This window comes from Macaca nemestrina, chromosome 14 (assembly GCF_043159975.1).
Source record: "Macaca nemestrina isolate mMacNem1 chromosome 14, mMacNem.hap1, whole genome shotgun sequence".
Taxonomy (NCBI): domain Eukaryota; kingdom Metazoa; phylum Chordata; class Mammalia; order Primates; family Cercopithecidae; genus Macaca; species Macaca nemestrina.
Genome location: NC_092138.1, coordinates 62880678 through 62894531, shown reverse-complemented (window position 1 = coordinate 62894531; position 13854 = coordinate 62880678). Strand labels below are relative to the sequence as shown.

General features: G+C 42.7%; 1 protein-coding gene across 10 annotated transcripts in view; it reads right to left on the bottom strand.

The window, feature by feature from the left end:
• Positions 1–13854, bottom strand: part of LOC105485665 (nuclear transcription factor, X-box binding 1) — an 81160-nt gene that overhangs the window by 66813 nt on the left and 493 nt on the right. For all 10 annotated transcript variants that reach the window (XM_071077915.1, XM_071077912.1, XM_071077913.1 and 7 more), the window contains exons 2-4: positions 9099–10106; positions 2786–2944; positions 951–1028 (exon numbers count right to left, since the gene is read on the bottom strand). In XM_071077915.1, coding sequence (XP_070934016.1) covers positions 951–1028; positions 2786–2944; positions 9099–10106 — 1245 coding nt within the window. The remainder of the gene's footprint in view (positions 1–950; positions 1029–2785; positions 2945–9098; positions 10107–13854) is intronic.

Genomic DNA, 13854 nt, shown 5'->3' with positions numbered 1-13854 from the left:
TTGGATCACTGCAACCTCTGCCTCCCAGGTTCAAGTGATTCTCCTGCCTCAGCCTCCCAAGTATCTGAGATTACAGATATGCGACACCATGCCCAGCTAATTTATTTTAGTAGAGATGGGGTTTCGCCATGTTGGCCAGGCTGGTCTCGAACGCCTGATCTCAGGTGATCCACCTACCTTGGCCTCCCAAAGTTTGTGCTGGGATTACAGGCATGAGCCACTACGCCCGGCCCATTGGTAATTTCTGAATACAGTTTCAGTGAGGCAACAAGACAGAAGCAAAAATGCAATGCTTCAGGGAGGGAGACAGACAGTAAAGAAACAAAATCTGAAAAATCAACAACTAGAGGGAGGTTAGTCATTAAAAGGTAGGAAAGGGAAAAAAACCATGCAGAAATGGGCTAGCAGCAAGAATGAGCATCTGGGTTACAGGAAGTTTTCCCCTAATACTTAGGGGAACTGAGATATTAAAAAACAAAGAAGTATTCCATAAAGAGGGAAGATGCCAGGATAAAGTTTACAATGCTGGTTTGTAAAAAAACTGCTTCTTATAAATACCAATGACTTATTTCTAGGATTAAAATAAACACTGTTATTTACTCATACTGCTCAAATCTGGAATATCAAAGCTGTAACTGCTGGGGTTGAGATGAAGCCCACGTCCACAGCTACATCTGCTACCTGGTCAGGCCTGGTCTCAAGACCAAGGAGACCAGCACTACAGCCCAGAAGCAGCATGAGCCTGGTTGGTCATCTCCAAAACAGCCTGTCAGGAGCACAAAGGCCTTGGCTCTAGCTGTGTGATGGATGACATAAATATAGTCTTATAGACTCCTATAGCTTTGAAGTCTCCTTAGTAACTTCTAAAACATGCCCCGTAGATCACCTTTCCTGAACTGAGGTACAATGTATATAGTAAAAGAGACTCCAGTGTATATAAACAAACTTACCACAGAAACAAGTGTAGGTATTAGGAACATGTGCAGAAACATTCTGACAGGCAGGGCACCTCCAACCACTCTGGCCATCTGTCAGGAAAAATGGGAGTAGGCCAAGTAAATTTTCTTCCAAAAGCCACATGTAATTAAATTTAAATCTATAGGAAGCCACAATATTGAAGTAGTGGTAATAATTTCAATGTTAAGCATATCAGACATTTAAGGAATAAATTCACAAAACTGACTGCTTAGCTTGAATACAGCATTTTCCATTGAATATGGGGTTCATTAAAAAAAAAAAAAAGAAAAGGCCGGGTGTAGTGGCTCACACCTGTAATCCCAGGACTTTGGGAAGCAGAGGTGGGTGGATCACGAGGTTAGGAGATTGAGACCATCCTGCCCAACATGATGAAACCCCATCTCTACTAAAAATATAAAAATTAGCTGGGCATGGTGATGCGCACCTGTAATCCCAGCTACTTGGGAGGCTGAGGCAGGAAAATCACTTGAACCCGGGAGTGGGAGGCTGCAGTGAGCCGAGATCACGCCACCGCACTCCAGCCTGGCAACACAGCGAGACTCCCTTTCAAAAAAAACAAAACAAAAAACAGAAAACAAACCCACTAGCTAGGCATGGTGGCGCATGTCTCTAATTCCAGCATCTTAGGAGGCTGACGCAGGACTGCTTGAACCCAGGGGTTCAAGACAAGACTGGGCAACACAGCAGATCGTCTCAAAAAAATTAGCTGGATGTGGTGGCATGTGCCTATAGCCTCAGCTGCTTGGGAGTCTGAGGCAGGAGGATCATTTGAGTCCAGAAATTCAAGGCTGCAGTGAGACATGATCACACCACTGGACTCCAGTCTGAGTAACAGAGTAAGACTCTGTATCAAAAAAAAAAAAAAATTACAGTTAGATAGAAGGAATAAGATCTAGTGTTTAGTAGCACTATAGCTAACAATAATTTATTGTATATTTCAAAATAACTAGAAGAGTAGAATTGGGATGCTCCTAACACAAACAAATGATAAATATTTGAGGTGTTGGAATCCTAATATGCCAATGACCCTGATTTGATCATTACACATTGTATGCTTGTATCAAAATATCACGTGTACCCTATGAACATGTAAACTATTATGTATGCATAGTAAGAATTTAAAAATGAAAAAAAAAGATGTTTTTTAGTTTGTTTGTTTGAGACAGGCTGTCTCGCCCTGTCACCCAGCCTGGAGGGCAGTGGTGCAATCTCGGATCACTGCAACCTCCACCTCCTGGGTTCAAGCAATTCTCATGCCTCAGCCTCCCAAGTAGCTGGGATTACAGGTGCCCGCCACCACGCCTGGCTAATTTTTATATCTTTAGTAGAGATGGAGTTTCGCCATGTTGGCCAGGCTAATCTTGAACTTCTGACCTCAGGTGATCCACCTGCCTCGGCCTCCCAATATGCTAGGATTACAGGCATGAGCCACTACACCAGGCCAAAAATGAGAAGATAAATTAAAAATAGAATTACCATATGATCCTGCAATCACACTTCTGTGTATGTATCCACAGGAAATAAAATCAGTATGTCAAAGAAAAAATAATAAGTAAAAGCCATCATTTTCAATATGAGTGACTGATTTTATCATATCCTAAAATATATTTTAATACTGTTATGTTTAGCTGGTTTATTTAAGATCTATAACTTAATTCTGGTCATCTGAAACACATGATCAAGGTAACATACACTCCCTGCAGAAAAAGCAGTCAAGAGAAATTAAACTGTATTTTTAAAGCTAGGCTTAATACTTGAACACATCAAATGGGTGAGAATAACTACTCAGAAGAGAGAATTAACTGACCTGCTTGAGATGCTGGAGACCTTGCCCATTTCTTTATGCAGTTCAAATGAAACACATGGTAACAGCTTTGACAACTCCACACTGGAGCCGTGACGCGAACCAATTCACAGCACACCATGCACTCATATTTTTCTGTAGTTAGTTGTTCAATCAGAGAACCTGTTTAAAAAACAAAGTAATAAAAAAGATAAACTCAAACACAAAAAACCATTCCTCACTTTAATCAACCAAGGATCAAGTCATTCAAGAGAAGAATCCAAACACAGAGATTTTAAGGGATACCTGATTCTGGGTAAGGCGGCTGGCTATTCAGACTGAGGCCAATAAGGGGCAGGAATATGCTGAGGAAGAGGATTTAGGAAGGAGACATTCAGGTGAGGATTCCCATAAATAAGGAAACATTCCCAGGAAAATAGCAGAGTAGCCAAACGACCCTTATAACAAAGCCTGAGGATCCACTGGGCAATATAGAATCTTGCTTTGCATTTTCTATTTTCCAGGATCCTCTAAATCTATCAGATCCATGGATTTAGGTTAGGAAGGGGCTCATGAAGCTGTAGTGTCAGCTATAAGAAGCCCAAGTCTGGGCAGGTTCCAACAACCCATGAGTGGTGAGATGGCTCTAGCAGTTGCCCTGAAAAAGTCTTTAGTCATTCCCTTAACAAAGATATTCTTGGCCGGGCGCGGTGGCTCAAGCCTGTAATCCCAGCACTTTGGGAGGCCGAGGCGGGTGGATCACGAGGTCAGGAGATCAAGACTATCCTGGCTAACATGGTGAAACCCCGTCTCTACTAAAAATACAAAAAACTAGCCGGGTGTGGTGGCGGGCGCCTGTAGTCTCAGCTACTTGGGAGGCTGAGGCGGGAGAATGGCGTGAACCCGGGAGGCGGAGCTTGCAGTGAGCCGAGATCACGCCACTGCACTCCAGCCTGGGAGACACAGTGAGACTCCGTCTCAAAAAAAAAAAAACAAAAAAAAAAACAAAGATATTCTTGGTGCCTACCATAAGCCCCATGGTGGTGTTACAGTCCCTGGCTCCAGGAGCTCCACATCCAATGACAGAGACCAGTGTGTAGTTATCAGCTTAATCCTCCCAGATTTATTTCTGAATACCTTCGCCCACTTCCAAATTTTTTCCTCAAACACAATTACAGCAAAGTCTTTCCAGATTTCAGTACAGCCAGATACTCTCAATACTCTCAAAACTGAGTGTGAGTGTGTGTAGATGCTTTTTTGAGTACATACTTTTAGCACTGGATTTATTTCACAATATTATTGTTATTTGCTTTCAGGTCCAAATAAGTTAAAAGAATAAAACTAACCTAAAATACAACATTCCAAGCACATTACATATTATTAGTTAGTCCTCTCAAATAGGCTGTAACAGGTTGGGCACAGTGGCTTACACCTGTAATTACAGCACTTTGGGAGGCCAAGGTGGGCAGATCATGAGGTCAGGAGATCAAGACCATCCTGGCCAACACAGTGAAATCCCATCTCTACTAAGAATACAAAAATTAGCTGGGCGTGGTGGCATGCGGCTGTACTCCCAGCTACTAAGAAGGCTGAGGCAGGAGAATCTCCTGAACCTGGGACGCAGGGGTGCGGTGAGATGAGATTGCGCCACTGCACTCCAGAGCTAGACTCCTTCTCAAAGAAAAAAAAAAGGCTACAACATAGGTACAATTTTACAGATGAAGAAACTGGCTTCATGTAATTAGATCATTTATCCAAGGTCACAGAACTAGAAATTTAAAAGTCAAAATTCAAACTTGTCAAACTATCTGACTCAAAAGCACACATCGTAATATTCCATAATATTGGCTCTCCTAAGATTTACTTTCTGATTGTTCGCTTTGATGTCAAAAGAAAGAGAGAACACCCTGAGACTGAAAGCTCTGTGAGGAGGGAGAGTCTTGTCTACCTTGCTGAGTGTAGTATTTCCAGTGTCTGGCATATACTATGTGCTCCGTTAAATATTTGTTAAATTCATGGATAAAGGAATAAATGAGTGGTATCTAGTCTGTTCCACAACCTCTTTCCGTGAAAGTTATAGGCGTCACCAAAGTTCAGGCTTGAGTGTAGTGGCATGATCGTGGCTCACTGCATCTTCAAACTCCTGGGCCCAAGTGATCCTCCCACCTCAACTTCCTGAGTAGCTGGGACCATAGGTGTGTGCCACTATACCTGGCTGATTTTTTTTGTTAGTTTTTGTAGAGATGGGGTCTACCTCTGTTGCCCAGGATGGTCTTGAACTTCTGGGCTCAGGTGATCCTCTTGACTTGGTTTCCCAAAGTATTGGGATTACAGAAATTTAACCAAATTAAAAAAAAAAATCTTCCCTGAACGAGAGTAAATAAAACAAAAGCAAAAACATCTTTTCCAAAAGGGAAAGATGAAGAAACTGTCAGAGGTGGTAGGAGACTAAGGAGATATGACTAAATGCAACGTGGTATCCTAGATTGGGTCCTGAAACAGAAAAAGGACATTCGCAGAAAAACTGGTGAAAACTGAAAAACATCTGTAGTTTAGTTAATACGATTATACCAACGCTAATTTCTTAGTTTTAACAAAGGTACTCTGGTTATGTAAGATGTTAACATTAGAGGAAGTTGGGTGAAAGATACATGGGAATTCTTTGAACCATCTTTGCAACTTTTCTATAAATCGAAATTATTCCAAACTAAAACATTTTACTAACAAACATCTTTTTCTCTTCCAGGCTTTTAACACTTCGGTGAATGCCAATTCCATTCTTCTAAGTTGCTCAGGCATAAAATCTTCCTTCCAAATACATCCAAAATCTATCCAATTGTTACCTTTTCCACCACTATTACTCCAGTCTAAGTCTCCATCATCTCCTACCTGAACAACTGCAATAGTCTCCTAACTTGTCCTGTTGCCTTCTTAGAGCCTGTTCTCCACACAGCAGCCTAATAATCTTTTTTTTTTTTTTTTTTTTTTTTTTGAGACAGGGTCTCATTCTGTCAGCCAGGCTGGAATGCAGTGGCATGATCACTACTTACTGCAGCCTTGTCCCACTGGGCTCAAGTGATCCTCCTCCTTCAGCCTCCTGAGTAGCTGGGACTACAGGCATGTGCCGCCATGTCCAGCTAATTTTTATTTTTTTGCCTTTTGCAGAGATGGGGTCTTATTAAGTTGCCCAGGCGGGTCTTAAACTCCTGGGCTTAAGCAATCCTTCTGCCTTGGCCTTCCAAAGTGCTGGGATTATAGGTGTGGGCCGCCACGTCCGGCCTCTGATTATTTCAGAATGTAAGACCATGCCATCCCTCTTCCCAGGACCTTCCAGCAGCTGTTCATCTTATTCAGAACCAAATCTAAGGGCCTCACATGATCCAGCCCTTGCTATTTCTCTGACCACCTTTCCTGCCCCCATCTTCATTGCCTGTAATACCCCTCCCCACATTTAAATTTGCTACTCCCCCTGCCTAGAATGCTCTTCTCAAGCCAGCCACAAGGTGCATTTTTGTACTTCATTCTTGTCTCTGTTCAAATGTCACCTTATCAAAGAGGTCAACCTATCTAAAACAGCACTCTTGTCACTCTGTCCTCTTAATCTTCTTAATATTTCTTTTTAGTCCTTATCACCACCTGACATATTAAATATCTAAGTGCTTTCTGCCTGTCTTCCCTACCAGAATGTAAATTCCACCAGTATTCCCTGTACCTAGAACAGTGCTTGGTATGTAGTATTTATGCAATAAATATGAATGAAGTGTTCTCAAAAATGATACGAATAATGTGAGAATGTTAAGGACCCAAGAGATTTGTTAAGCAGAATTCTAAGATGGTCTTCCAGATTCCCACTTCCCTGGTATGCATACCCTATATAATCTCCTCTCCTTGAGTATGGGTGGGCCTGACTTAATCAGGTAAGCCCTTTCAAAAGAGTTGAAAAATCAAACAGAAGTCAGAGAGATCTGAAGTGGCAGCAGTTGCTTTCCTGCAGGCCTCAAAGAAGCAAACTATCATGCTGTGTATAGAGCCATGTGGCAGGGAAACACAGGTGGCCTCTAGGAGCTGAGAGACACTTCTGGCCAACAGCCAGCAAGAAAACAGGAACCTCAGTCCCACACCTGTAAGGAACTGAATCCTACCAACAACCAGTGATTGAAAGATCTCAGATGAGATCACATCCCTAGCCAAATTTGGAGACATTGAACAGAGAACCCAGCTAACCTGGACCCATTCATCTGACCCACAGAAACAGTGGCACAATAAATGTGTGTTATCATAAGCCACTACATTGTGATAATTTGCTATAAAGCAAGAGATAATTATTAACCAGCCTAAGGATTCAATAACAACTCTGGTATAACATTGCTTTGCTTCACACATACATTGAGGTTCCAAGAACAACCCTGATGAACAAGCAACTAGAACGACAGGCTGGTGTAAAAACAGGCCCTGGGTAGATGGTGGCTTCAAGGGTTGGGCTGTGTCTCACATTAAACTGGAGAGGGGTTAAGATAGTGAAGGTCCATGAGGAAGAGCTAGCAGAATAAAACTATTTAGCTTGATGAAATATACACTTAGAGCAAAATGATAGATGTCTTCGAATACTGCAAAAAGCTGATTTGCAATAAGGAAGAGGGGAGCTGTGAGAAGAGAGACTAGTTGCTATGCTGCTCCAGAGGATAAAACTTGAACCAAAGGATAGGAAGGAAAGGAAAGAAGCTTTCAGTTCAATATAAGGATGAACTTTTAAACGGTCGGAACTGAGTACCTACTATGTTTCAAGAGCTGTGTGGGGCAGCAGGGTCACAAAAAAAGAAAAGAAATACACAGTGTCTGTTTTTAAGGAGTTTACAGACTAGTAGAGGACAACGAAGCATAAATAAACTATGGCTTCCGGTAGTAAGTTCTATAATAGAAGCATGCAAATATAAGAGAAAGACATAAGTGTAAGGGCTGTAAGAGATTAATGCTATCTATAGAGGTGAAAAAAGGTTCCCTGGACATGTGACTAAAGTAATTTTTCCCCCCTCCATGACAGGGTCTTGCTCTGTCATCCAGGCTGGAGTACGATAGCTCACTGCAGCCTTGATCTCTTGGGCTCAAGTGATCCTCTCAGCTTCCTGAGTGTCTGGGCCTACAGGCATGCGCTAACATGCCTGGCTAATTCTTTTATTTTAATTTTTTTGTAGTGACAGGGTCTTCCGATGTTGCCGAGGCTGGGCTTGAACACAGGTGTTCCTCTCACCTCAGCCTTCCCAAGTGCAGGAATTACAGATGTGAGCCACCATGCCTGGCCTAAAGTAGCTTTTGAAAAATGAATAAGACTTCGCCAGCGAACTGAGTGACAAATTCGAGAGAGAGGGAGCCACATGCAACAGCATGCAAAGACAAAAAAGTGTAGAATCCAGGGAATAAAATGTGATAGATACTGAGGCAGCAGCAGAAGATGGGCCTGTTGAGTAAGGCAGAAGCAGTAAATGGAATTAAGCAGGGGAGTGACACAGTTTAATGTGTGTTTTAGGCCGGGCGCAGTGGCTCACGCCTGTAATCCCAGCACTTTGGGAAGCCGAGGCGGGAGGATTACTTGAGGTCAGGAGTTTGAGACCAGCCTGGCCAACATGGTGAAACCCCATTTCTACTAAAAATACAAAAATCAGCTGGGAATGGTGGCACACGGCTGTAATCCCAGCTACTTGGGAGGCTGCGGCAGGAGAATCATCTGAACCCAGGAGGGGTTGTGGTGAGCCGGGATCAGCACCACTGCACTCTAGCCTGAGCAACAGAGTGAGACTCCTCTCAAAAAAAAAAAAATAAATAAAATATGTGTTTTATAAAGATTGCTCTCTGATGCTAGTTTAAGAGGTGAACTGAAAGAGAAATTAAGAGATGACAAGATCAGTTAGGAACTGCTGCAACTAAGCGGACCAGATGAGGCAGATGAGATGATGCAGGATGAAACCAACAAAGGCAGCAGAGGTGTTATGACCCACCACTTGTGCTTTCACAACTCAAATACAATCTTGTAACCAGACATCTACACCACCCGTATTTGCATTTTTGAAAACCCTTACAAAATTCCTCATTTGGAAAAGAAAAAGAATTATTATTTGTATTTGCTTGTGATATGCATAAAACTAAGTGGTTACCTAGAACTGGGGAGGGGAGCAGCGAGTGGTGGTAGAACTTAGGCAGACAGTGAATAAAGATTGAGACTTTTCACCGTGTAACTTTTTATACCTTCTGCTTTCTAAATTATGTTAATATATGACTTATTTAAAAATTTAAATTAAAAAAAAACACAACAAAATATTTCCACCAATCTAGGTAGGTTTACCTGTGTGCGTTTCCACATTCTTTAGCACATGGTTCTGTTTGCCTCTGGGGAAAGGAGATACTACTTGAGGATCCTGCCTCCGTACAGTGCATTTCTCTTGGTCAACCCTCCTGGAAGACTTGTTGATGACTGCCAAGTTCTCACTGTCACAGGTAGATTTTGCTGGTCTTTCATTGACGTTATCCTTTGGAATGGGGCCCATGTTGTTTCTGTGTCCTGCATTTGCATGTCGGTGGCCCTCCTGTTTGGGTGGATTTCTGCCTGGTCGTGGCCTGGCCCCCTCCACTTCCCAGGGAGGCCTTTTCTGTGGGTATCTTCTCTGCTCATTTCGTCTGGCTCCATACCCATCCAATACTCCTTTTCTAGAGGATGCATCTGAAGAGTCAGGGTGGAAAACCCCCACAGGTTTGGTATTTTCGGGTCCAGCATCCTCGGGTTTTGGAGTTGCTCGGTTACTCCATTCACATTTGAGTTTCCCCTTGACTTTTGGTCCTCTACCATAGCTGTATACAAATTGTGTTGCTTTTTTGGGTTTTGCTCCCCTGGGATCTGCACCCACAACTTCCTTCTCACTCTCAGAAGGGCTATGCTCTCTGAGGTCTGTCCCACTCTCTGATCTGGTCGAGCTCTCTAATCCAGCTGTATCTGAGGTCTGCTCAGCAAGACTCTGTGCTTTCTTGACTCTGATATGGTGCTTCTCATTCCTCAATTTCTGCCAAGGTTGACTCTGAAGGCCATGGCTCTTGGGCGATTTATTATAAGGAGAGGACTGGAAAGACGTCAGTTGACTCTTAGGTTTGCTTCCTGAAGGATGATAACTATGCTGATGAACAGCAGAGATTTCATCATAAGGGACCTGCCTGGAAAGGTGACAGGGAGGTGGTGAACTGTAATTTCTTCTACCAATCCTATTAGAGTCTAATCTCCTTTGAGTCGCACAATTAGGACCAGAGTTTTTTTTCTCCTGAGGAATGAATTCAGCAGCATCTGTATTGAATTTAAAAGTACCTAGGACATAAAAAATAGACATGCCAGTAAAGAAATTAAGCTTCATCCATGAAACTCATAGACTCTAAGCCAAATCTAAAAATCATTTTCCTTAGGACTTTGTATAAACATGCTGTTAAGTAAGACCTATGTTTCCAGTGAAGGTGGTGGGTTCAAGGTGCTTGTGGAGGACTAATCAATCATTATTCCATGTCCAAAAACCAAACACCAATAGCCAATGACAGCTAAGTACTGTTGAGTAAAAATGCTCACCTGGGCCATAAAGTACTATGTATACACGTATTTCTTTTATTACAAAAATTTAAGGCCAGCTAATAGTTCAGGGATATCAATCATCAGGTTCCATGTGGTCTTCTTTCAAAACACTAAAGCAGCATTGTGTAATATCAAGTAAACAGGCTTTGGACTAAGCCAAAATGGGTTAAAGTCTGCCTGTCCAACTTATGGTATGAACTTAGGGATATCCCGTGCCTGCTTTTAGCCTTAGTTTCCTTGTCTATGGTAAAGGATGACAATACTTATTTCAGTGGTTACTGAGAAATTCAAATATGATTTCATAAATAGTACTTAATAAGTGTATTAGTTTTCATCTCTTTCCCCTAGGAATATATTTTGGGTTTTCCATACACAGTCTCTATGATATGGTCAACAATCCCAAAGTGGAAAAAATTAAGCATACTCCCCTTCAACCCACTCATGTTCCCCCAGAAGATGCTTCTTGGTACAGTCAATTCAGTCCCTGAAGTGCAAAGACAAAATGGTTTGCCTAAGGACATAAAATTAGTAGCAAAGTCAGAACTATGGGTAGCATACAGAATATACTATAAATTGATAAGACCTGGAAGACGTGGGTTTAAGTCACTTACCACTTATTGTGACTTTATGAAAGTTACTTAGTCCCAGTTTCCTTACATGTAATGAAGACAGTAACAATCTCTACATCAAAGAGTTGCAATGAAGAGTAAAGCAAGTTAATAACACACATAAAATAGTTAAAATGGTACTCTATCATTGCTGTTAGGACTACAGAGTATCTGAAACACACAGGTTTGAGCATAGGTGGGTGCAGTATAGAGGCTAAGGGTTTCAGGTTTAATAATAAGGCCTAACATTTATTAGGTATTATGTGCCAGGCACTATCTTAAGCACTTTACATGTATTAACTCATTTAATTCCTACATTCCTGATGAGAAAACTGAAGCACAGAGAGTAAGTAACTTGCCCAAGGCCACAGAAGTATTCCAAGGAAGACTTGGGATTCCAACTCAGGATGTGTATTAGAGACCATGCTCTGCTCTTACACTAACAGAGTTTGGGCAGTGGGTACCACAGACACATACAGTGAAGAATGGAATGATCATAAAGGTCATAGAGTAACCTCTCATCCAATTCAGGGTTTGTCCTGAAAGCTTTCACATAGGCAGAATTCTAAGGGGTAGGATGGACGGCCTCACAAAATGACAAGGGGGTTAGACAAATGCAGAAGGTGGCAGAGGTATTCTGGAAACATAAGATAATTTAAAGATTGAAATGGTTAAAGTGGACCAGTGGGTATTGTGTAGTTCTCTCTTGCTTGAAAAAGCAAGACTGGAAAGAAGGGCAGAAATAAGATCAGTAAAGATGTCTAGAGAAGCCTAGTAAAGGATGGGAAAAGAGTGCTTCATGTTAAGCAGTAATGAGTTGATGTAACTAGAGAATCCAGAGACGGTTGCATGTATTCATATACAGGATATGTTCAACTAGACATGAGGCAGGAGGCAAAGCCCTCAGGAAAAAAACCCATAAGAGACATGAGGAAGGGAAATAGGACACATTGATAAGGAAACTGGCCATGGCAAAGATCAGAGACACCAATTTTTTTTTCACTATTTCAAGCAGCTGGAAGTTAGTAAATAGGATATCCAGTCACCATGGCTGCAATACAAGTAAGTGGTACCCTGAATCCAAGAGAACACAACGGCACAGTAGGTGTCCAACAGGTGGGTAGGGCAGAATAAAGAGAAATCCAACTGGCAGATTAGAAAGTCCAGAGACAAGGCTGGTATTGCAGAGTCTGCTCATGGACAGAAGGGTATCCTCTGCACTGGGCTTCTGTTTAAAGACTCTGATGATGAGGGTGTGGGCTAAAGATGATGCTAAAATAATAACTCGGAATGGGAACTAAAGCAAAATCAAACTAAAGCACACGAAAAGGAGTAAGGAGGTCTTTGGACTAGAAGATTTTGCCTCATTAGATACTTTGTGGGTTGGAGGTAATAACTTGGGCACAACACCAAAGTTCAACACGATGACTCACAACTAGGCCCCACCCAATTCTTCTTCAAACACTGAAGGGTACAGAAATGAGTCAGAAATGAGCCTGTGGATGAGACGATCGATGGATCCAGTTAGAGAATCTGGTGAAGGACTAGGTAAGGAGAATAACAAAATACCCAGCCCAAAGTTTTCCAACCCCAAGGAAGACTTAATATCCACAACAAGACTAGGGTATACCAGTGCAGTGTGTTTTCCAACTTTTTTTTTTTTTTTTTTTTTTTGAGATGGAGTCACGCTCTGTCGCCCAGGTTGGAGTGCAGTGGCGTGATCTCGGCTCACTGTAACCTCCGCCTCCAGGGTTCAAGCGATTCGCCTGCCTCAGAATCCCGAGTAGCTGGGACTACAGGCGCGTGCCACCACGCCCGGCTAATTTTTTGTATTTTTAGCAGAGACGGGGTTTCACCGTGTTAGCCAGAATGGTCTCCATCTCCTGAGTTCGTGATCTGTCCACCTCACCCTCCCAAAGTGCTGGGATTACAGGCGTGAGCCACCGCGCCCAGCCCCAACTTTTTAAACTAAGAACCATAGTAATAAATACATTTTACCTGCCACCCAGTATACAAATACACATATGGTCTTCTTGGTGCCCCAACAGCTGGTCGGGGACAGAGCTAAGATTCAAACAATGGTTTCCAAACTCCATTCTGCAAACTGCTGCCCTGTTTTCCAGAGTGGGCCATAAAATCAAATGAATGCAGTGGGCTGTGACATATTTTTAAACGAAATAGAAAACAGAATATATTGCTGATTGTAAAACAAACCAACCAACCCCAATGCTTCCAGAAACTTCTGATTCGCTTTTATATTTATGTAAGTGTTCAATATTTAAGGTCGTGATGCAAAATGTTTCTTTTGGTTGCTGTCCAACAAATTTGGAAAACACTGATCTATGGAACACCCTGAGGAAATGGATGTTATATTAACGAACAAATGAGGCTGTCTCTACACACTGAGGCAACTCCAGGAGGGGGTGAGTGAGTGAACAATTATGGAATAGGTACAGTACAGGGCGGGAGCCATCACAGGAATTAACTTATCCACTCCCACCTGACAGATGAGGAGACTGAGACTGAGTCACACTAGGTTCATAGCAGGCTGAGACTCTAAACTACTGGAGTTCGGCTCGCGCCCACGCCACCACTCCAGGCAGTATGAGCACACCACACCCTACACGTCAAGAGCCCGTCACCGTCACGGGCTGTGACCTGGCCGACGCCCGCCTGTCGAAGGTCAGTGCGCCGCTGCCCCAGAAAGAGCCTGTGGGAGGGCAGTACACCCACACCGACTTGCAGCGCCGGGACAAGTCCTCTCTCCTCCTAAACCCAGTTACTAAGCTTCACCACCTAGTCCAAGAGAAGAGAGATCGCTCTACGCACGATGTGCGGGGCTTGGCCCTTCCGAGCCACTATCCCCAGCCATAGCATGAGCTACT